Source organism: Mauremys mutica, chromosome 3, assembly GCF_020497125.1.
Source record: "Mauremys mutica isolate MM-2020 ecotype Southern chromosome 3, ASM2049712v1, whole genome shotgun sequence".
NCBI lineage: Eukaryota > Metazoa > Chordata > Testudines > Geoemydidae > Mauremys > Mauremys mutica.
In genome coordinates this window covers 128412035-128437032 of record NC_059074.1, presented here as the reverse complement: position 1 = coordinate 128437032, position 24998 = coordinate 128412035, and the positions used below count along the sequence as shown (strand labels likewise).

General features: G+C 38.5%; 1 protein-coding gene across 7 annotated transcripts in view; it reads right to left on the bottom strand.

Moving 5' to 3' along the window:
- Positions 1–1405: 1405 nt before the first annotated feature.
- The window catches only part of ERMARD (ER membrane associated RNA degradation), a 28150-nt gene continuing 4557 nt past the window's right edge, over positions 1406–24998 (bottom strand). For 4 of the 7 annotated variants that reach the window (XM_045011068.1, XM_045011071.1, XM_045011069.1 and 1 more), the window contains 17 exons: positions 23660–23828; positions 21630–21769; positions 20929–21030; positions 19572–19661; positions 17787–17884; positions 16825–16961; positions 15186–15300; positions 14361–14463; positions 13931–13960; positions 12463–12531; positions 11560–11733; positions 10482–10565; positions 9252–9331; positions 8109–8237; positions 6088–6297; positions 2994–3107; positions 1406–2265 (listed from right to left, as the gene is read on the bottom strand). In XM_045011068.1, the coding sequence (XP_044867003.1) occupies positions 2091–2265; positions 2994–3107; positions 6088–6297; positions 8109–8237; positions 9252–9331; positions 10482–10565; positions 11560–11733; positions 12463–12531; positions 13931–13960; positions 14361–14463; positions 15186–15300; positions 16825–16961; positions 17787–17884; positions 19572–19661; positions 20929–21030; positions 21630–21769; positions 23660–23828 (2019 nt within the window). In that variant the 3' untranslated portion in view covers positions 1406–2090. The remainder of the gene's footprint in view (positions 2266–2993; positions 3108–6087; positions 6298–8108; positions 8238–9251; positions 9332–10481; positions 10566–11559; positions 11734–12462; positions 12532–13930; positions 13961–14360; positions 14464–15185; positions 15301–16824; positions 16962–17786; positions 17885–19571; positions 19662–20928; positions 21031–21629; positions 21770–23659; positions 23829–24998) is intronic. The other 3 variants (XM_045011075.1, XM_045011074.1, XM_045011072.1) reach the window with 2 other exon arrangements.

Here is a 24998-nt window from a genome sequence, read left to right as displayed (position 1 = left end):
GCAGAAACCATGAGCCACACATGCAGCCATGAGACCCAACAGAGTAAGGAATAAGTGAACGGCTGACTCAGAACTAGTTGCATTTTCCAAATGAGATCCAAGAATGTCTGTCTAGTGAAGGTCCTACTAGATGCTCCAGAGGTTGGAAGAATGAAGGAGGAGGGCTGTAGTTTGCCACATTCAGTACTGCAAAGTGGTATGCCTGCACCCAATGGCCAAAGTTTTCTCAGACAAGATGCGCAATGTGTAGGTACAACCTGTGTGCATCATTGTAGATAGTACGCCAACAATGATCAGAGAGTCTCTAAAATCTTTGTTATGCGAGTAATAACTATTTTTTATATTTAACAATGAAATGAAGGGACTAAGCGTAGTGGCTTGAACCAGTGTAATGTGGAGAAGTTTCCCACTGCCTGACCCTAGCGGCCAGTTAGATCAGTGATCACAATTCTAACCTACATCATTCGCTGCAATTCTAGACCTGTCTTTTTACACCCATGCCACTAATTTTCATTTCCTTCTTTGGAACATTCCTAATTTCTATGTCCTTTTGACTATGTGATAATGAAGAGTGAATGTTTAAAATGCAAAATTATAAATACCACCTGAGAAATATACTGCTATAGGTACTGTTGAGGAAGAGGTATATTTGTATATAGCAGGACTGACAAAGCTTGTGTCTCTTCCCTGGACAAACAATATATAAAATGTACAGGAACTAAAATGATAATTGATCCACTAGTTCTCCAACTGGGATTTTCAATGAAGGATCAATAACTCCTAAAAAAATGCAATTCATATCTTTAATGGTGTTAGCCAGATCCCCTTTGATTGAATTGTGAAAGAAACATTACTTTCTGGATGCACAGAATAATGACACACACTAGTGACAAAAGTTACCAGACAGCCAATGGAGATCTTCATACTTCTATACAACCTAGCAAATGGTTTTAGAATACAAAAGAAAAGGATATCTCTGGAGTGATCTTCAGACTAAACAAGTCAAACTTTTATTGTAATAAACCTCTTACAGCACTAATATATAAATACTAAAAAATGGTGACCTGACCAAGAGGCATTTATCTGTTTTACATCCTTTAGGAAAAAAAACATGGATTGATGTTAAAACGGTAGATGGCTTGTTTATTGAATTCATGCAGGCCCCTTTTTCTTTTGGGGGGGCAGAAGAGAGATTTATTTTCATAATTTTTGAAAAACAAAGATAAAAATGAGGTACGCAACATAAGGACATAATATCACCTTTAGGATCAAGATGAACATTTCTGTTTTCTGATTTTTCAATGTACAAAACCAAATTTCTACCCAAACTATGAATAATTAAAGATCGCTATTAGCAGATAAAATGAAAAATTAAACTAACCAAAAAAGGTACCATGACAGTGAGTGTAAAAAATACTCAATATTTATTGCTGAGAACACAAAAATGTTAGTATTTTTGCATGTAAACAGTTGCAAATTCTAGATAAAAACTTTCTTAAAAAAAAAATCACACACCAAGGTTTGCCCATTTCTGTGCTAATATCAGCAAACAAGGATTTCAGGAAATGCTGTTAACTCAAAATGTTGTAATGTGGTTTTGTTGGTTTTTGTTGTTGTTGTTGTTGGGGGAGCGGGGGATTTGTATAAGCGCATATGAGAGATAATGGGTCGCATGTGGCCATGGAAAGGACCAAATATTAGCTTCACCACACTGATAGCTTTTTTTCAGTTCAATATTTTTCCCAATACATTTATTTCAGTTGTTTTCCTGGTCATTTTCAGGTACACTATAAAATTTTTTTTAAAAAATAAGTTTAAAGTACACATAGTATACTTAAATAATAGATACATTTGAAATCATTTTGAGGTCCATTGTGCACTTGACAAAATGTTCCATTTTCAGGAAGTGCAATTATCCAACTCCAATCAGCAACACTGTCACTACGTGCCAAATTCTGCTTCCAAAGGCATTTTGATGGAAGCTGCACTCAAAGAAAGGAGTAGAAATATTCTAAGAATTTTGGCCACATTAAGTTTTGAGGCATTTAAAAAAAAAAATAATTTTGAGATGTAACAGAAACCAATTGTTTTCAAGACAGCTTCACTTGTGTCGCTAGCTGCATTAATGTTAGCTTTCTCTCGCTGAAAGTCCTAATTTTTATCAAAGCTTTGTGCGTAAGCTCCATGGATTCATCCCATTTGTTTTTCTCCGGGCTTGTGTATGTCACCAAGTTCTCAGTATACTGCAAGATTGACTTTAGAAACCTACAAGAAATAAAAAAAAAAAAATGAAAAAAGTCCTTCTTAAAAAGACTTTCTGAAAGGAAGACAGACCAGACCTTGATGATGCCCAACTTGGGGCTGCTACTTTTTCCTGATTTCCAAGTCTCCCAACTTTCACATGATCATTGCTACATCACTTGTCCTTTACCAATGGCAAGGGTGGGTGGAGAGAAAAAGACAGGGACAAGCAATAATTTTCAGAATTGCAGTTCATAGTGGTGCACAAAAAATGCAATATTATGGGACTATAGAAATATAACAGTATATAGAGGAGTTCTCTCCTACAATTTCCTTTCTTTGGCAACCAAACACTTTACAATGCCTGTGATCTCCAATTAAGTGTAGAGTGGAAATAATGAAGTTGATTACATGCTAAAAATCAAAATAGTTTATTATGTATTATTAATTCTGGCCTTGAATGTGAGACTATCCTCCTATTTGGGCCAATGGGAAGTCTACTAAAAATTGAAACTGTGGCTAGCTGAACCACATGTTGTAAACAAAGATATTTCAGTTAGCGAGCCCCTCACCAGTCCCCCAAATTGTTACTACAATGACAGGGGAAACAGACTGATTACCTGATGTACCACATGCTGTTAAACCGCAATTTCAATAAGGATACATAATGTAAACCAAAGGTGTTCAAAGGAGGGTGAAGAGAGTCTATATTATTCATTTATTTTAATTAAGCAAATACTATATACACTCACTTTATATACTGCTGATAATCACAAGGATTCTTCTCACAAACAGTATGGATGTTGATTAGTTCCAGAATAATCAACATTAAAATCAGCCGTAACACAGGAGACAGAAATTTAATGCTAGAAATAAGCAGAAAATTGTAAGAGGTTTTTTTTTAATACAAAACTGTTCTTCAGATTTCCTGTTCCACCCTAAAATGGGTATGGGGAGTGAAAGAAATAATTCTGAAAGATTCATTAGTGAAAAATGGGACAAAGATCATAGCTATGAAACTCCCAGCTACAGCACAGGAACAAATCTACCTGGACACACCCCCAGAGGCCCAACCAGGGGTATTCTATCCGCTACACAAGAACCATAAACCTGGAAACCCTGGATACCTCATCATCGCAGGCATCGGCAATCTTACAGCAGGATTATCTGGCTATCTGGACTCTCTCCTCAGACCCTACACTACCACCACTCCCAGCTATCTTCGAGATGCCACGGACTTCCTGAGGAAACTACAATGCATTGGTGATCTTCCTGAAAACACCATTCTGGCCACTATGGACGTAGAAGTGCTTTACACCAATATTCCACATGAGGATGGACTACAAGCCGTCAGGAACAGTATCCCTGATGAGGCCACAGCACGCCTAGTGGCTGAGCTTTGAGACTTTGTCCTCACCCACAACTATTTCAGATTTGGGGACAACTTATAGCTTCAAGTCAGTGGCACTGCTATGGGTACCCGCATGGCCCCACAGTGTGCCAACATTTTTATGGCTGACTTAGAACAATGCTTCCTCAGCTCTTGTCCCCTAGCGCCCCTCCTCTACTTGTGCTACATTGATGACATCTTCATCATATGGACCCATGGAAAGGAGGCCCTTGAAGAATTCCACCTAGATTTCAACAATTTCCACCCCACCATCAACCTCAGCCTGGACCAGTCCACACAAGAGATCCACTTCCTGGACACTTCAGTGCAAATAAGTGATGGTCACAAACACCACTCTATACCAGAAACCTACTGACCGCTATACTTACCTACATGCCTCCAGCTTCCATCCAGGACACAACACATGATCCATTGTCTACAGCCAAGCTCTAAGATACAACTGAATTTGCTCCAATCCCTCAGACAGAGACAAACACCTACAAGATCTTTATCAAGCATTCTTAAAACTACAATACCCACCTGGGGAAGTGAGGAAACAGATTGACAGAGCGAGACGGGTACCCAGAAATCACCTACTACAGGACAGGCCCAACAAGGAAAACAGAACACCACTGGCCATCATGTACAGCCCCCAGCTAAAACCTTTCCAGCGCATTATTAACGATCTACAACCTATCCTGGAAAACGATCCCTCACTCTCACAGACCTTGGGAGGCAGGCCAGTCCTCGATTACAGATAACCCCCCAACCTGAAGCAAATACTCACCAGCAACTACACACCACACCACAGAAACACCAACCCAGGAACCAATACTCATAGCAAACCTCATTGCCTACTCTGTCCTCATATCTACTCTAGCAACACCATCAGAGGACCCAACCACATCAGCCACACCATCAAGTGCTCATTCACCTACACGTCTACTATTATATATGCCATCATGTGCCAGCAATGCCTCTCTGCCATGTACATTGGCCAAACCGGACAGTCCCTAAGTAAAAGAATAAATGGACATAAATCGGACATCAGGAATGGTAACATACAAAAGCCAATAGGTGAACACTTCAATCTCCCTGGACATTCTATAACAGATTTAAAAGCAACTATTCTTGGGGGGGGAAAAAAAAAACCCTTCAGAAACAGACTTCAAAGAGAAACAGCAGAACTAAAATTCATTTGTAAATTTAACACCATTAATTTGGGCTTGAATAGGGCCTGGGAGTGGCTGGCTCATTACAAAAGCAGCTTTGCCTCTCCTGGAATTGACACCTCCTCATCTATTATTGGGAGTGGACGACATCCACCCTGATCGAATTGGCCCTGTCAACACTGGTTCTCCGCTTGTGATGTATTCCCCAATGCCTGCATCTGTAACTTTCACTCCATGCATCTGAAGAAGTGAGGTTTTTTGCCCACGAAAGCTTATGCCCAAATAAATCTGTTAGTCTTTAAGAGTCACCAGACTCCTTGTTGTTTTTATAGCTATAAACAATTTACAAGCAAGAAAAAAGCCATATATTTAAGTTTCCAGAGGAAAAAAAATGTGTCAAGATAGGGTTATGGTCAGTGCTGAATTTATAATGAAAGAGGTGCCAGGGCTCAAGCAAGTTTTTTACATTCATAACTGATGCGGCAAGCCCAGAGGTGCCCAGGGCTATGAACTGCCAAGCCTAGAGGGGCTGGGGCTTAGCCCTGGCAAAAATTAAGTACTGGTTATGGTTGAGAATACATAATAATTTACATTAATACACATTTTTAGTGACACCATTAAATAAGCATATATATGACTCAGGCATTTTAGCATTTGTAATCCCAGATAATATTAAAATTATTTTTAACTTTTTAGAATTTTCATTTCCCTGACCCCACTCATATTTTTAAAGCTTAATCATAGACTCCAAGCAACACTGCTGGTTAGGTGTTACATGAATGGAATCCTAGCCATTACTCCTGATCTGGGCCAGCATCCTACTCGATAAAATGAGGAGAGAAGCAGTGATAAGATGGGGATAACCGCTGTAATTCAGTTTTAACAGACTGGAAGTTTCACTTTTTTTCCTCCTTTCCTTTTTTAGTGCTTAGGTTCATCCAAGAGAACAAACTAAAAAAACCCAAACATTTAAATTACCTTTTTATTTGGACCCTAATAATTCCAGGCCAGAATAGAGAAAAATGTTAAAGATACCCAAATAAATTATTCTCCTGTTTGAGTTTTACTTGCATTAATATACTAGCATATAATGGAAATTAGGGAAGATTCTTAACTCTAAGTAGACCAATGACACACAAACCTAGTTAGCTTTAACATTTTAGAAACAGAATATGAAAGAGTACACATGCAGAGTAAAAGGAAAGAAGTGTTCAGTTACTCTGATAAGTCCACTCTTAAATTACCCCTTCACCTCCAAAAAAAGGAAAAAAAACATTAACTAACCTGTTTAACATTCGTAGATAGTTATGCCTCTGTCGCGAACGCAGTATCTTGTTTATCCACTTTTTGTATCTCATTTCAGTGCTAGCAATAACTTGATCTGACACTTGATGGCACTGTGTGCTTATCTTACGGAACACAACCAATATTTCCAGTACAGAACGTGGGCAGTACAGGGTACAAATGTGAGTACTACAGAGTTGAACCAGCAGCCTGTAAAACAGGAAATATTTCTGTTTCAGTTTTCGTTAGCAGGGTTTAAAAACTGAAAGATTTCACATGCATTCCAGTGTAGCCTGAGCTAAAAAAATTCGAATCCAGATGTTTTGGAAACAGATTCACTCAGTCTCCTCGTGACTCACCAAAACAAGAATCTTTAGCATGAGTGATTTGTAGTCTCTCTCACATTACTGTAAGTAATATCATATCACTAGAAGTTTGAAATGTTTCTCATTCCAGGCCAGAGCAGAAAAGAAATAAATACCACAATATACAAAACTGGCCAAAAACAAACAATATATACGAATGAAACAGGAAGTGTCTGTTTTAAACCTCTCACTAATTATAGTTCAGTTCACAATACAAAAACAAAACAAAACACCATGAGCTAAATAGTAGCAGTATGCCAAGAACTAGTCTTAACATTTCACAGAATATAAATTGTAGTTCAAAAAAAACAAAAAAAAAACCAAAACAAAAAAAAACCCCAAAACCTAACAAGCAAGATATTTTGCCATGCCAGACATAATGGTTGTAACTGTAAAAAAATCTTAAACAGTATTAAGAAGCCTCCTACTTTAATGCTTTAAAAGGGATTTTAGTGCTTGTGAAAAGTGACATTAACAGCAGGGGAAAACAAAAAAGTCTTCTAACTATAAATTATGTAAACTAAAGGCAACAGAAGAGCCATCTTCAACATGCTATCCTGCCCACAGGCAATGAGCCTGATGCAAATGAGAAGAGAAAGCTGCTTTGTTTTTAAATATATGAATTAAATCAGTGCATTCTTTGAGACTGCCAGCAAAGATGCACTTCACATCAGTGGCACTGACGATTGTACTGATTTAGACACTTATCCTGTACAAACCAGGTTAAGGCCATCAGTTCATATTAATAAGCTCACTGAAGAGCCATCACGAGGAAATGACTGTAGGTCACTACTTCAAATCCAGCCCAGGGCGGTAAAGAAAGATTCTTAGCAAACCCTTAAGTGGGGCTTTTTAAAAATGTGAAATGAAATAAGTTTCAAAATTGAAACTGAAGTAATGTGAGCTATATTTAGACCTCCCAAAATCTCAGAAACAAAAATATATAGCAAATCTCAGCTTCTACTTCAAACACTCAAGAAATGTAAGTTTGGCTAGTAGAGAAGTATGTAGAGGTAGATGAACACTTTAATGTCATGCACACCTGTAACACCAACCACAGTGCTAAGACTAAAATTTCTAGTGCAGAGTGTTATACAGTACCATAAAGCAGATTGAAGGTAATTTAGTCAAGTTATTGCAATAAATTTCTTGTGCATCTGTAACTATTTTCCTTCCCCACTTCTGAAATACAAGCATGGTTGTTTCTTCAAAGTTGCATTAGTGGCAAAGCACAAAGATTACAACAGCTTTCTGAACCTCTCCCCTTCATTCTGGGGACAGTTCTCTGTTGAATCCTAAAGACTTTTAGACAGAGGAAACTACAGTACCATACAAATACACCTCTCCCCTGATATAACGCTGTCCTTGGGAGCCAAAAAATCTTACCGTGTTATAGGTGAAACCGCGTTATATCGAACTTACTTTGATCTGCAAGAGTGCGCAGCCCCCCGAGCGCTGCTTTACTGCGTTATAATCACATTCGTGTTATATCGGGGTAGAGGTGTACATGTGATGGTTCCTTCAACAATGCTGCTCTATAGATAAGGGAAGGAACACTTGTCCAGTGAGCTCTCATTACTGCCCCACATTCCTTTTATTTCCAGAAGTAAATTGTATTAAGGCGTGAACTCAAGGGTGAGGGAACATTAAACTTACTTCTCACTTAGAAGATTATTCATTAGATCATCTAAAATGTAGCAATTCTGGGGCAAATGGTGTTGCAACTGAGAGAGGATTTCTGTAGTCAAAGAAATACAAGGACTACTTTCTGCACTTCTTTCCAACCTTAAAAACAAAGAGAAAAATTACTTTCAGAATCTATCACAAAAATAAAGATATGTGTACAGTTTACATCTTAACACAGTCAATTGAAGCAAAAGCTATTTTCTACATGCCCACTACTACCCTGTAATCCTTTGGCTCCTTTCCTTCCATTTTACAAGCAAATTCTTGGGTTCTCCATCTCGAAAGCAACATCCTTTCAGTCTCTTCAGCCTCCCTATGCATCATCATCTCATCTCCTTACTTTCTTTTCCAGAATCCTGCAGCATGCTAAATACTTCCATTATGTACAGTCAGACTTCTTATCTTCCATCTCCTCAGGTTCCCTGCCTTCTGTCCCTTCCATATCTCCAAACCTGCCTCATAAAAATCAATAATGGGTACCTCCATGTCAAGTTCAGGAGAATTTCTCATTCTTATTCTTCCTAATCTCTCTGTTTTTATAAGGTCTCCCATCACTGTGGTATCCAAGCTTCTACCATGAGAAGTGATTTAAAAAAAATATTTTTTTTGGTCTTCACAGCTAATTGCCTCTCCTCCTTCATTCCTACTCCTCTTCAGTCCTCTGGGCTCCCTGTCTACTTTGCTAGCAGCTCCATCAATATCTTAGGGAAGAAGCAGCCACCAATCTGTTGGCATCCTTCAGGCTTCTGTTGCATTCTCTACTTGCATTATAGTCCTAGCAACATGATCATTTGCATCATTTCAGATCTCACTATGCCAATGACATCCAAGTCTTGTTCTCCACTCTTACACGGCCTTGCAACTGTTTGAGACACCTACTCAAGCATTCCACAATCATCTCAAACTCTGTTATTTCAAAACAGAAATAAATTCAATAGAAATCTCCATTTTTAGTTTAAATGAAGTTACCACAGAATTCCAGGCTGCTGTACCAGATTGCTGTAATAGACAGGAAGTCCTGCCGCAGAATTGATGTCCCACTTGCTATGGAGAATACAGGGCCTTATAAGTATGGTTTCAAGGTATGATTTTTTTTAAATGGGTCAGGCATACCCTGGAATTTCTTGAATTTGCTCTTCAGGCACTATAGGAAGCTCAGGCCATGAACTAATGCTCTTCATACACTCCAGCACCTAGGAAGTCAAAATACACCTTAATAAAGCCAAACTTCAATATAAGATATAGCCCATATGAGATACATTGCAACAGCAACACATTTTACTATTTTAATTTTTTTAAATCTTTGTATCTTGTAAGTCATTCGTTCAGTAGTTACAATTAAGGCATGTATGTTCAAGACATAAGGGTGGAAAGTCCTAAAATAAAAGAAAAGTTCATGCCACAATATAAACTTAAATTTCAGCCATTTCTTACTTTCCCCATTGTTTAATATGAAAGAATTAATCAGTACTATCACTGTAATGTACTTCATATCCTCACTAACTTAAAAAGTTTGTATGAAGGAACTGTCTAATACAGACCCAACTCAATAAAGAGAGAGAGAGAGAGAGACTATCAAGCAGTTCAGTGGTTCTCATACTGCGATCTGCAGATTACTCTCAGGGCACTGTGCTCAGTGGGGCACCACTCCGTGCTTCTGGGGCAGGGGTGCCCCTCCTCCCACTGACTTGGTCCACTGCTGCTCGCTCCTCCTTCCCCGCATGGAGCTCCCCTGGCCAAGCTGCTTCGGACCAATTAAAACTACGATTAATCATGACTTTTTTTTTTTTAATCTTGTGATTAATCACGATTAATTTTGTTAATCATTTGACACCTCTAATATATAGCAACATCTCCTACTAGTTTTAGTCTAATCCAGGACCTCTATGGTTTCCAAAAGCTTTTTTGACCAACTGAAAAAAAAAAAAAAAGTCTCCCTAGGCAAAGGTAGCTGTAGAAGTCATAGACATGTAGAGCTGGAAGGAACCTCAGGAGGTCACATAGTCCAGTCCCCAGCACCGAGGCAGGGCCAAGGACACCTACACCATCCCTGGCAGGTATTTGTCTAACCTGTTCTTAAAAGCTTTCAGTGACAGGGATTCTACAATAACCTCTCTTGGGAAGCCTATTCCAGTACTTAACTATCCTTATGGTTAGAAAGCTTTTCCCTAATATCTAACTCGAGCCTCAATCAAGAAAATAAAATAAACTGCATGGGTAGATAAAGTTTAACTTCCCTCAAAAGCCTAACAGTTATTCAGGACTATCAAAGCAAAAAGACAACAGTTAAACAATTTTTTAAAGATGTATGGAATGTTTACTCTCCCTGTCATATCTACATACCTGTTTCTTAAGTCGGGCAATTGGATGAAACCGAGAACGGTAGCAACTTGCACAGCTGATCAGTGGTTTAATGGCTGTGTGTTCCTAGTTTACAAAAATAAATGATAAAATATATACTAATTTAAAAAAAAACAAAAAACACAGATCCTGATCCTGTAAAGACTTATGCACACGCTTAACTTTAGACATGAGACTGTCTCATTGACTTCAAAAGGGACTAGTTATATATATTCAATTAAATGTGTTAAAGTGAAGGATCAAGACACTAATTAGTATATTAGGTATTCAATAATTTTTTTTTAATCAATACAAGTTTGTGTAAAAAAAAAAAAGCTCCAATCTCCACTGGAATAGGACATGTTGTACCTTGACGCTCTAGTAAAATGAGCTATACCTAATAAATGGAGGTTTGGCTCAGTAGAGCTTAATTAATATACTGAAATTAGGGAAAGTAATCCTAAATATCAACAGGAAATTGGGAGGAACATGCTTATTGACCATTAACACTGAAATACATGTGTTGGTAGATAATACAACTGGACATGACTCAATACAGTACATGGCCAAAACCACATTTCCATTATTGTACCAAGTTCACATTCATAGTTGTATTTGGTCAGATTTTATCTCCATAACTGATTCAGCCACGCTTTAGTGTGGGCACTTTTAAGTACTTCAATGGAAGATACTGGTACACTGGAGGTAATTCAGAGTTGAGCTACCAGGGAGATAAACAGCAAGGTGGAGAGGACAAAACGATAGTCTTAATTTAAATATATACAGGTAAAAAATTAAGCAGTGCAAGTAAAAGGGAAGAAACAAAATATTAACAAGGAGGGGTGAAAAGAACAAACCAGGTTCAATTCAGAAAGGGCAATATTGGGGACAGTTTATCTCTGTTTCATTTCAGTATTACAGAACAATGCTAGGAAAATATTTAAAGCTTAGTGTGGCACCCTCAAAAAGGTGCTGAGAGTTAAAAACAATTAAGAAAGGTATAGCCCATAAATGGTTTTAAAATCATATTTGGCATCCAAATGATTATACATTGTTCCACTTGCACAATACCAGCTCCTACCTTAAGAGCTGTGAGCTCCTCCACTTCTGAAAATCTGCATAAAAGTGTAACTGAAAATGCAAGTATCTGATTGGCTATTTCTCTTGGAAACTCATTTAAGTTGATCTCTCCATGGCTTAAATGATCTCTTACACGTGGACCCTCTTGATGGTTCAAGAAATCCCAAAGGAATTCCTGTGGAATCATGTGTGGACAAAACCTAAGTAAATAGCACAATTCTACAGAAACCCTAATAAGCATGCAATTCTTGGGGCACAAAAGGCACTTAGGCCCATATGAAATGGAGCATTTAGAGGGGCAAGAGGAACACCCCTTAAACCCCACTTCTTTAAAAAAGGCAATTCCCATTTTGGGAAAGGTCTGAGGAGAGGTGAAAGGAAAAAAAGAAAAGAAACCACAACACCAACCCACAATCAACAAAAATAGCTGAAAATGACTAAATTTAAGCAAAGACTCCTGAGTCTATGCTTTAGAGCTCTGGCAGATAGAGTGGAATTGAGGTTCAGAAACAATGAAGTAGTCTGGATGGCAATATGATAAACAATGGTTAAAAGGAATAAAGTCAAGATGTTCATAATAAATAGCCACCTTTCTATTTAAAAAAAAAAAAGGTAATTCCTGCTCGCAGTGAGTTTCTTGATGCCAGGTAATAAAGCCAACTCCCTAAAAAAACAGATGTTCAAGTTAGGTTTCCTTTTCCACTTCAAAATTCTGTGCTGTTTTAGTTAATCTTATATTTATATGCCAAGTATTATTTTGCCTTATTCATACTGAAGCAGGATCAGGGGCATTGGACTGTAAGCTCCTGGGGATGTGATCTTCTTATATCTAAAGAATCTATTACACTCTTAGCACTATCAATTATAAATGTATTGCTAAATAAAAAGCACTTAATACACTTACCATTGAAGGCTCTCCAAGTATTAGAGGAAGCTGATTGATCTCTTTGTCATTCAGCTGTTTTGTTAGCATCTAGAAAAAAAAACATTTGAAATTGAAGACAATTTAATGTTGAACAAACCCAAAGTTATAAAGCTAAATGAAAAATACTGACTATAGTAATAAGCATCCATAACATTAAACTAGCACCAAATCTCCATCCCCTGTTTTATTAGCAGTGATGGACAATCTGGGATAACAAAATATTTTGGCTTTTGGAAAGTCAAATAGGAAAGAAATGGGTTACTATAGGCTGTTTGCTTCGGTGTACATTTGCATTTATTTCAAACAGGTGATCCTATGCAGATAAAAGAGCATATTTTGTTTTTATTAGTGACAGAAAATAAAGCTGTTTACAAGAAATTAAGTTATTACCTACTCATCAAATAAGTAACAGGGGCATACAAAATACTGCACTCTCCAGCTTTGGATTCGGTATTCCATTCTGTGGCAGCTTTTGGGACCAAGCTACTTTCCTGATTTTATGTACTGCAAAACCACTGTGCTTTGGCAATAGATCAATGTTTATGGGGTTAAAAAGAGGACTGAAAGAATTCTAGTTCATAGAAACTCTTGATTCCAAACAAACTTGCTGATCTTGGATCACAAAAGTACAGTGTACGTGCTGTATTTTAGTATGGTCACTACCAAATTAGTGGCTCCATGGCTTTTCTTTGGAGCAGAATACTGAATATTAACCTCCTAGACCTTCCTAAAATATAACAAATCCCATTCAATATAGGCAAGAGAGAGTTTCAACAGTTTAATAAAAAAATGTGTTCTACCACAACTGGGGAAAAATCATCATGTGTGTCCAACATGGTGGGAAAGGCTTTACTGACCATTAGTACTAAAAAGTGAGTGTATATATATAGATAAAAACAATAATGGAGTCACAATGTAGATCAATACCAAACATTTCATGTTAGTCATGATCTCTCATTAAAGATTATAATTTATTGTTTGTATCAAGCCCCAAAGGACTGGTGAGATAATATCCCTTCTTTGTACATCACTGCTTCAGAATACTGTGTACACTTTGGAGCACTTTAATGGAAAATAAATATTGATAAGATGGGGGAAATTCAGAATTGGGATACCAAGAAGATAAAGGACTAGGAGGAAAATACAAAGAAGTGTACACTGAGGAGCTGCCAGGAGTTTATAGATGTTGTAGTGAGTCTTATTTTTCTGTCTCTGCCAGCTCAGGTCTGTGAAATCTTTTCTCAACTTCAAAAAGTTCATGGAATTATCTTTATTTTCAAAAGACTTCAGCCAGGTCCATTTGTATGATGATAGGCATTAGTATCTTTAAATTTATTTTAGTATATTTAATCATTCCATCTTTCTCTGTGCTTAAATTCTATAAACACTTTACTGTAAAGAAATAACACATGTTCAAATATTCCAAAAGATTTTACAGATAACTTACCTCATCAAAAGTAGTATAAAACGAAGATGACTACAATAGAAAAAAAATCACAGTAATAATTCCATTTTCAGAAACAAAAAGTGGTGACACCAACTGCATTTACATTTTGAATTTTAATCTAATCACCATGACAAACCAGAGTTGCTATAAATTGGAATCATCCCTTTAAGGTAAGAAAAGAAGTAAAAACAGCATAAGCAGTTTTCCACTCTTCAGTTCTTACATTCAAGTGACAATGCTATACTGTAAACAAATGATGAGAGCTGTCATGTGACACTCTAAAAGGCACATCAGAGGTCTATACAAAGATCAAACTATATTGTCCACTTAAAAGCTACTTGTTTAAGTATAATATTAAACTATTTTAGGACATGCTTGAAGCTTGTTATTAGTTATTATAAAGTTACCACGGTCACAAAAAAAAACCTACCTCAGCAGTTAGCAGTCTATTTGGACACTTATTAAGTGTGGTAAAGAGTAACCTAAGTCCAGTTTCCAGCTGAGGGAGTAATAGTATAACACAGTCAGCATACCTGCAAAATTAATGGAATGCATGTAAGATTTTAGTTTTTTTCTTTAAACACACACTGATCTTTGTGGAGCTATAACTGTCCATAAGCACTTATTAAAATCTGTATTACAGTGGTACAAGATCAGAGTCAATTGTGATGGGTGCTGTACAAACATATAATAAATGACAAACCCTGCCCAGAAAATAGCTTATAACCTAAATAAAAAGACATGATGTGACAGGTTGGTGTAGCATGTAATGGGAAGGGAAGACAGAACTATCATTGCATATGATTACACAGATCCGCAAACATGCAAAGTTCACAGATTTCAATTAATTTATTATAATGCTTTGTTTTTTGGTCTCAATTTTCTGTGACTGTCAAACTCTTACGCTGACTTCAAAGTCTAGTTTAGAATTCTAGTGGTCACTTGTCTATTGAAGAGGTCGGCTATTCTCTCATACAAGGGTTTCACATAAAGTGTAATATTTAATTTTGACTTTATGCTGCATTCTAATGAAAACACAGAGTTTAATGCAAATACAAGCAAAACTGAACGCCGGGTCCATGAATTGTACACTTGCATGAGGCCAGTCTAACACGTTTAAATGCCATTAATGCTTCTGGTTCATAAAGCTTTGCAAGCTAACAGATTATTCCACAAATAGTGAACGTCTACAGTAAAAAATCATTTTGAAATAAGGAAAAAAATGAAGGAAAATGTAATAGTGCAGTTTTGTTACCTGTGTTGCCTGAAAGCTGTTAGTGCAGCAACCCAAAATGGTAACATTGGTTTTAATACAAAATTGGATATCTTTGCTAGTTCCTCAGTTAAGGAAAGTGCTTCATGATTAATATCTACAAATCAGCAAAAACATTTGTTTAAATTAACAATATATTCTGAAATGTAGAGAGTTAGACTTAAAGAGGAATTATTCAAAGCACTTCATTCAAAAATACAAATTATTTCTGCTTAATCTGTAGAGAGATCTAACAGCTATTCAGTTATTTGGTTAAGCCTTTTAATGTCAACTAATAAAGCTGTACAGTTAAAAACATTTAAGCTCAAAAATTGAGAAGACTGATAATAAGATGCATTACCGGTGAGGAGTTGTACAAGACAGACTAAAATAACGCATTAATTTTAAAAACTGGTTGCTGCCTATTGGCAAGACTAGCACTCCACAGCAAGATAGACCTGAGTTCTGTGGCACTATGGTGGAAGTTATGCATCACCTTCAGATAAATTTATAAAGTGTAGGTTTTATTATTCATTTAATTTCATTAAGAGTCAGTATAGTAACCCCCGGTGATAGTTTAATATTAATTAAACTTTGTGCTGTCCCTACATTTTCATTTTTCTGTGTTCCTCAGATTGTCATTTTTAGGTTTCAGGAGTTGACAACTCATCACGATAAATGCTTCTCAAAGCCATTGTGTCAGGCAACCTGGACACACAGACATCACTGCATTACCTTTAATTAGGTTCACATTATGAAGCTTTTCTCTGTAACCATAAGGACTAGAAATAATTTCCTTTCTAAAAGAAAGCTTAGATTCTGAAGCACAATGATATGGCAAAGGACAAATTCAGAAGCAGCTTAGAATTTCATAATACAGGAGGGCTGAATGTTGGGCTAGATTTTGCCTTCAGAGGCCTGGTCTTGGTTCCACCAGCAGAATGAGAGTCCATCTGGAAGTGGGTCAATGTAGCATAAAAGTGTCCATAACCCCCATTAAGCTGAAGGCCTTGGAGCATACTGGTGCCACCCACAGAGTGGGAGGTGTTGCCCAAGGTGGGACATAGCTAGGGAATCCAAGAGCTTCCCCTCAGACAGCCTCTACTAGCCGGGTTTCCCAGCAAAATAAATAACTAAATAAAAGATGCTCGTCTCTGGCAGAAGCTCCAGGATTTGGCAGCAGTAGCACTATACCTTGCCCTCCCTAGGGACTGAATCTCCAGTTGGGTGCAGAATGAAGCCCTTCACAAGCCTACGTGGGTGAATGAAACATTGACTCTGCAGAAAGTTAAAAACTTTGCAGAGGTAAAGTAGGAGATTCTTTATTACACAGTTTGTACTTTCATTATCGACAGATTAGAGCATGTACTATAACCCTTATAAAAAAAAGCTTAAACTTCATGGGCTTAAATGCCCAATTTAGATTTTAGACATCCTTTTTCCATTTATTTACACTCTATTAAGTGTATTAAAATATTTCTGCACTTTACTTTCTTCATTTAACAGCAGTACACACAGATGTCTTAATTAAGGGCTCAGTCTAGAACTGTGGAACAGCCATTGTTTCCAGTGGTAGTTTTGGGTTTACAAAGAATTCAGGAGCCAATCTTAAAATGTTTATTGTTAACAATTAGATACTTGCCTGGAAAAATGTCCAACTCCTTTAAGTTAGTGAAGGCTATATAAGGTCGATGTACTAAAATGGTTTCAGTTTGCAATAGGTATATCTTTAGCAACTGGCCCAATCCTGCAGTTAAAATAAGCAGCACAGAGCAATATCTAGGGGAAATACCACAACATCACAATATGTTAGAAGAGAGAGATTGTACATATATTCCAGAAAAACTGATGTTTGTGGCACAGGGACATTCTGAAGAAATCTCCATGCACAAGATCTTGAGATCATTGCCTTTTTAAAACAACAGATCCAATCTCCCCTCTCTCCCCGTCACCGGAGTGCGACACCTAACATCTGATTAGGAGAAAGAAAACAGTGGGTTTTTTTTAAATTCCTTATTTCTAGCTGTGTCAGTTAGCTTTTCGATCTACCCTATTCCCCTACCTTTTGCACTTGCTTATTCCCACCACTGCTCTAATACACAAGGCATCAGGATTCCCAAAAACAGCACTGACTCACTCACTTCCCTATCGGCACAACGAAATATTTTAAACTCAAAGTTGAACACCAAAGCAAAAACAGCTCCTGAATGAATTCCCCACTCGCCCAAACACAAAATGAAACTTGACTAGCCAACTGAGAGCTGGGAAAACCATTGGCCATGGCAGTGTTATTACAAAGCAACAGTTTTAATAAATAAAATAGTGAAATGCTGCCATGAGTTTCCCCTGCACTCTGCCCTGCCTCCATTCAACCACAAATACAGATTCTGTTCACTAGTTTCATTTAGGGTTGAAATACTCAGTTGGAAGTAGATTGATGAAAAACAAGTGTTCAGAAAACCAATAGCCAGAAGACTGTGGAGGAAAATATACCCAGTTTTTAATTTCAAGAGAGAGCGATTGGTTATGCTGAATGTTCCTCTACAGCTTGCAGCCTGACAGGCAAAAAAAGAGACATTTGGAAACACTTCACTGGTAACTTACTTTGCAGGAATTTCTTGAGGGGAAGCAAATCCATGCCATAAAATGTTACGGAGATTTAGACCATATGGAGACCCAATGAATACTCTTAGCACATTCATCTAATTGGGATAGAGGATAATTACTACATAAGGTAATATATATTTCAACTTTTGTATGCCTTTCTACTGCTAGAAAATTTGAGACTATTTTAGCTGATATTAATATCGTCAAGGAGTGTCCTTAAGCTTAGCCCCATCAAGCTGATCGATCATGGATTACAACACAAACCACAAAAATAATTCACTTGTGATGCATGGCACACTCTAAAAGAAGGGTTTTTTCCCTGTTTGTTTGTACATTACTCAGTTTTTTATGTTAAAAAAAAAAGGAGCAGCCAGTCTATCACAAAAGTTACAAACTATGCTGGATCAGGATGAACAAACAAATTTTGCTCTATTTTCTAAAGAGTATAAATCCCCAGTAATTTCATATACATCAATACAGCTATATTAATGTAACAGCAGAACTTGGCCCAAGAGTTGGAACTTCTTTAGTCAGGCTGGATTTTCCAGATTCACATCCACAAGAGGAAAAAAAATAATCTCAAACTCTGCTGGTTGTTTATTTGTGAAACTTAGATTGCACATACTATCAAAACCCAAAGATCATCCTTATGAAATGTATTTTATATATTGGTTTAAACTACTGTATAAAGGCACAAACACACTAAACTTCTGAAGCAGTATCAAATAACTCATGTCTGTCTTTCCCACTATCTATTTTTAGAAGTGTAAGTTCTTTGAGCAGAAACTGTAACTTCTCTCCTGTTCACATAAAAAGTCTAGCATGATGTAAGCACTACCAGAAAAATACCATCCCCTTTTTTTTGGCCAACTGCTCTGCATCACTATGAAAAATACTACTTCTGGGAACTTTAGAAGGCATTTCACAACAACATAGTGGCAAATTCTTTTAAAACTAAGCTGTTCTGATGTGACATCTTCTCAGGGCCGGCTCCAGAGCCCAGCGGGGCAAGCACCCGCCTGGGGCGGCCCTTTCCCGGGGGGGCGGCAGGCTGGGCCGGCGGACCTGCCGCAGTCATGCCTGCGGGAGGTCCACCGGAGCCCCGGGAGGAGCGGACCTGCCGCAGGCATGACTGCGGAGGGGACGCTGGTCCCGCGGCTCGGCTGGACCTTCCGCAGGCATGACTGCGGCAGCTCAACCGGAGCCGCCGGACCAGCGAACCGCCCACAGCTGCGGGAGGTCCAGCCGAGCCGCGCGACCAGCGGATCCTCTGCAGTCATGCTCGCGGGAGGTCCGCTGCTCCCGCGGCTCGGGGGCGCCTCCCGGGCATGACTGCTTGGGGCGGCCAAATTTGTAGAGCCGCCCCTGCATCTTCTAGCTTGCATTGGACTATTATAGTTTGTAACATTGCATTCTAGAAGCCATAGACCTAAAATGTTTAAAATTTCTGTAATGTCTGATGTTAATTTTCACATATGCAGATTTTTGGTTGGAGACTATACAGAATATAAGAGTATTGATACAGTATACGTACATCACCATAAAAACATATTTCCACTTAAGATTAAAATTTTAGCTAACATTCTTGCACTATTCCCTCCCCCAGTCGACTACTTGTTGTATTAAGTAACATTTGGAAAGGTATCGCAACTGTGTACATACTTCAATATTTACAAACTCTTGTTCAACTTAAGTTGTAGTTTGCTTGGAACCTAGACATCTTATAAAAGGACAATGCACCTCACATGCAGTAAGAGCTGACTTCAAATACCATATACTCACCACAGATTGTCCAAAGACTGCAGCAAGCTCCTGAGATGCAAGCAAATCTCTTAAAAGGAATGGACAGTCCTTACCAACTAGTAAGAAAACCTAAAAAATTAAAGCAGGATATTGTGAAATAAAGATAGATATGTCCCAATATATCATATACAACTATTTCATTTCTACATCCTACTTAGTTCAACTAATAAAACATTTTAAAAAACCCTCTACTTTGAAGTTTCATGAGATGATAAAAAGGACAAATTGGAATAAGAAACTCTATCATGAATCAAATCATCTAAATCACAGAATCTTACATAGGTAGTTTCTCTGATTCCAGTGCCACTTTAATTCCAGTACTAGAAAGAAGATAGACACTAACTAGAAATTAAGAGGTAAATTATTTCTACAAAGAGGCAAGAATTTGGTGAGGAAGAGGCATGGCAAGAAGCTTAGTGGAGAGACTGTAGGGTACAAAAAAAGTGGTGGGGTGCAGAGGGGCCTCAACAGTGGGTTTAAGCCCACAATCTAATGGCATTTACTGGAAAAGGCTAAGTAAAGCTCATGAATTAGGACATTCATAGCAGATCCTCAACAGAGTGTCAAATGTAGTCACAGTCCCATGAAGAGCCACTAACCATCTACAAATCAGATCATATGCCTAATTTATCATTTCTCCAATACTGGAAGCCAAGACTGGATTTTTGATGTAGTAAAGAAATTGAAGAATTCTTCAAACAGAGACCATCTTTTCTCTAGACATTATTCCAGGAATACAGGCCAGGAATAATTTTACTTTTACTACTGAGAAATTAAATTTTAGGATACAAGGGCAAAAGCCGTGCAACAAAGGCAAATCATTCCTTGTTCTTAAAGGCCTCTTTGGCCAAAAGATAGAACAAAATCATTCTAAACTAGTGGGCACCATAAAGGGAATTTGCATGAAAAGCAAAGCTAAAGGAGTAAAATTACTTCTGTTTCATGTAGAAATTGACTCTGCAAGCAGCCCAACACTCTACAGTACGCTATAAAATAAGAAACCTGGAGCCAAGCTTCCAGTTAGTGAACAGATTTTATTTTCAGGCTCCCAAGGGTCATACAGAGAAAGAGGTTGGGGGGCTTTTAAATCAGAAAAAAATGTTACTGTTCTAACATCCTTAACTAATTAGTCAGTCTCCTTTAACCTTGTAATTAGGTCAAGAACAGAAGTTACCAGCTGCCATCCAGATTTCAAGGCAGTATATGAGGCTTACAGGCTGCCCTATCTATTAACATATACAACAGAATCCTAGTTTCAACTACAGTAAGATCTGCAAGCACATTTCTTAGCTTCTTAAACCAAAACTTCAGCACAACCTTAACTGTTTGCACTTACATCACCTAAGGCTCGCTCCAGACACGATGTTAGTTTCATTAAGCTAAGTACAATTGCTGTAGCTTCCATGCTATCCAGTGCAGCAAACACTTCAAGGAGTAGCTGCGAGGTTAGAAAAGAGGGGAAAAGTTATGTTTCCCCACTATCAATGCATTAACATAAAAACTGAAGAAAGCTGTCAAACACATAAAAATACGATTAGCTGAAATGAAGTCTCCCAAGTGTTTCTCAGTGATTTCCCCCCCGACTCATATACAAATATATAAAGACTTCTCTGTCCATGAGACCAGATTGCAGAAAAAGTTGGCAAGATCACCACCTACAGAATCATTTTAACTCTCTGTTCATGCAGTACCCAGCCTTTGATTTCTGACACAGAAAAACAATTCAACAAAAGAAGGACCCTTACAGAGAAGCAAACAAACATATTAGGCTTCACAGAAAAGCAAAGACAGTCCTACTCATCCATTGGCACAGGCCAAACACATTTAGTAGATTTTTTGATTGTGATAACATGGATAAATTGTAGCATATTTCAGCATAGTTCTTATCCTATTACTTCATAGGATGCCAATTAGTTTCAAATTCTGAAAGCTACAGAGGGTAATTTGCTTTGTTGTTTACCTTTGTGTAATCTGGTCCCAAACTCTTCAGACAGCTGCATCATTTAAAATATTTACTGCCAATATTAGTTTTCATACCTCCGTACACTTTGTCCACTGGAACCACAATGAGTACTGAACTTCAAACTGTTCCATGGTCAGGGATTGTAGATGCAAATGAACAGATTCACATAAAGGTCCTAACAGCTGCACACTTTTTATATAATCCACATTTTGATCTTAAAATTAAAAATAAAAGGGTGGTCAGAGCAGTGAATTTCAAAAAGTCCACTGTCTCAAATCCTATGGAGCATGAAACTAGTTCTCATCAGGCTATATGTTTTAAAAATCAAAAGTCCCTCTCACCTTACACAGATTATTTTGCCAGGACAACAGGACACTTGTAGAAGATGGAAAATGAAGGAAGGGTTACAATGGAAAACAAGACAAAAGTACCTATCCTAAATAAGGAAAGGTAAAAACTTTTTTTTTTAAATGTAAGGTATACAAGCTAAAGGGATTTTTTTAAAGCCCTGTTCCAATGGAAGTTGGAAAAACTCATTCATATGAGAAAAAAAATACTTCCAGATACTTGTCTTACCTAACAACCTGAAATACAGGTAGTTGCTTCTCTCTTTCTTACATACTCTAATGAGATTTCCTGTTTGACAGTTATCATGAATGTCATATTCTAATATTTTGCCTCTATGTTTTACAGATAAAAACCAACAACTTTAAATGGTGTGTTTCCCTAACATGGGCTCAGACAATTTCTTAGGTATCTAAACATTGTGTGCTTGCAAAATGCAGGAGTAGAAAGGGAGGCTGAGGTTGCAGAACCTAGTTTTAAGTGATTTCAGAAAGGTCACAGAGATGGGAATAGAACCCAGAACTCCTAGCCCCATGCCTTAACTGCAGGACCATCATTTTTGGAAGGCCAGTACATTCACCCATAAGTATAAAGTGGCAATGTAGCCAAGTGACCTGGAAGAGAGAAGTTGTATGTAACATGGCAATATATAAAGTTGCTCAACAAAATATTTGTTACAAAAATAAATGGTGCACAAGTTAAAGATGTACTGCAGAGGACCGAGTAGAATAGTGTTTTATAATGCACTTGCCTATCATCTCTACCAACTCCACTACAGAGACAACTAATATTATCTTGCATAAATGACATGAGAAAATGAATCATAAAACCACCATATGAGTTGGTATAATTGGCAGCCTCTCAAACAGAGGCTGGAATGATAGCTATGCTGGGATTAGGATAGAAGTTTAGTGACAAAGCTGTACAGGTTGCCTGCTACAGGTCATGCTGACCAGATTCCTAGCTCATGTAAGTTGGTGAAACTCCACTGACTTCAATGGAAAAATGTCTGAGGATATGGCCCAGTACATGTACTTTTTCTTAGCGTTATATTATCTCTTCTCTTTAGGATGAAGTTAGCATCCATGGGGGGAAAAATACCATGCCCTGTAAGCTGTATTCACATACGTAACTACTACATAAGACTGAGGCAGAAAACATAACTTCTCTCGTTTCTATCATCCCTAGAAACAAGTGACATCATTTGTGCTGCAGCAGATTTGTCAAATGGAAATTCAGCAGGTTCACCTTGTCTCTCATTTTCCATTGTGGCTAAATTATTATAAAATGCTTGAGAGAGAAATACTACCTCTATATAACTGGTCTAGGAATCAGCACAGAAGGGAGCAACAATCAAAGGGCAGGTGTCAGAGTGTTTTAGATTTCTTGCAAGAGGGGGTATAAAGAAAAATAAGATCATCTGGGTGGGAAATCCATGAGAGGTGATTTTTAAACTTATTCTCTCTGTACCAATTGATTTTTCATCCAGCCACCATGATTTAAAAAAAAAAAAATCAGATAGTATTTTAAGTATATATTCTGTGTTTTGGTTTTTACCATTTCAATGGAGTTTTGTGTTTACCCTCTTCCCCCAGTAAAGATTTAAAGCTCTTTTTAAAAGTGAATTCTGTAACACAACCTGTGACGCAGCTGTTGATGTACTATAATACAATGTCCTAACCATGCTAGGTCTACCTCAAACTGCATTGTGTTTTTGCTTTCAGACACAACACACAATAGATCTAAAGCAAACACTGACCTGATTCACGGTAATGCACAAGCTCTGTGATTGTTCTCCAACATACGTCACCATTTTCAGACACAATACTATTAACTGAATGGCTGTCTTCTATCTCAAATCCAAGTTTGCAAACCATATAATGCACTGCAGGGGAAAGACAGGTGGTGACTGGGTCAGCTAGTGACATCTGGAACACAAAACAAAGGGTACTTCCTGTTACCAGGAAAAAGAGTACAAAACATGAAAGTCACTACTTAGTGATACTGTAATCACAAGTATGTATTTACAATTGTGTTCAACATGGTGATCCAACTAAAGTCCATTCAATACTATAATCAGGGGCATCATTTCAGAAAAAAATTGGGGGAGGGAGAGACAGCACGGTTGTGTCAGCATAGGAAAGTTATATGTGATTACATTATGCCCTGGGAGGGGCCAACAAGTGGAGCATATAGATATATGAAAAATCTGGGGGGAGGGCAAACCCCAAGTTCTAGGACAACAACTGCCCCCCTTCCCTCAATAGCAAAGGATTCTGTAATACAAGTTCCCACCACATATGTGAGAGCAACCTAAATGGGCAGAACAACAGAGGATGGTGAGGTTGTAGAACTGGGGGGGGGGGGGGGAAGGAAAGCAGAGGGGCGCACACAAACTTTTTGGCCTGAGGGCCGCATCGGGTTTCGCGAATTGTATGGAGGCCCAGGTAGGTGAGGGGGGTTGTGTCCCGGCCCTCACCTCCTATCTGCCCCCTCTAGGACTCCTGTCCCATCCAACCTCCCCTGTTCCCTGATGGCCCTTCTGGGACCCCCTACCCCATCCACACACCCCCACTCCCTGTCCCGACTGCCCCCGGAACTCCTGCCACCCCATCCACACACCCCCTCCTTCCTGACTGCCCCCATTCAACCCATTTCCCCCCCAACCACCATCCACACCTCCGCCCCCGACCACCACCTTGAACTCCCCTTCCCTCTAGCCAACCCTGTCCTCTTACTGCACTGCCTGGAGCACCGGTGGCTGGCGGTGCTACAGCCAGGCCATGCTGCCGCCGCCACCACCCAGCATAGAGCACCGGGTCAGGTCGGGCTCTGCAGCTGCGCTGCCCCAGGAGCTCACAGCCCCACCACTCAGAGCATTGTGCCAGTGGCGGAGCGAGCGAGCTGAGGCTGCGAGGGAGGAGGGACAGCAAGGGAGAGGCCGGGGGTATTGTATCGACCAGGCAAGGTACTAACAAACTTCAACAGGACTTTATTTTTAAAGTGGAAACCTCTTTACCAAGCTGCTGCTGCACCCCCTGTAACTCTCACTCTGCCTCCTCAACTCCTTCCCCATCCTTCCTGTTTCCTATCCTTTC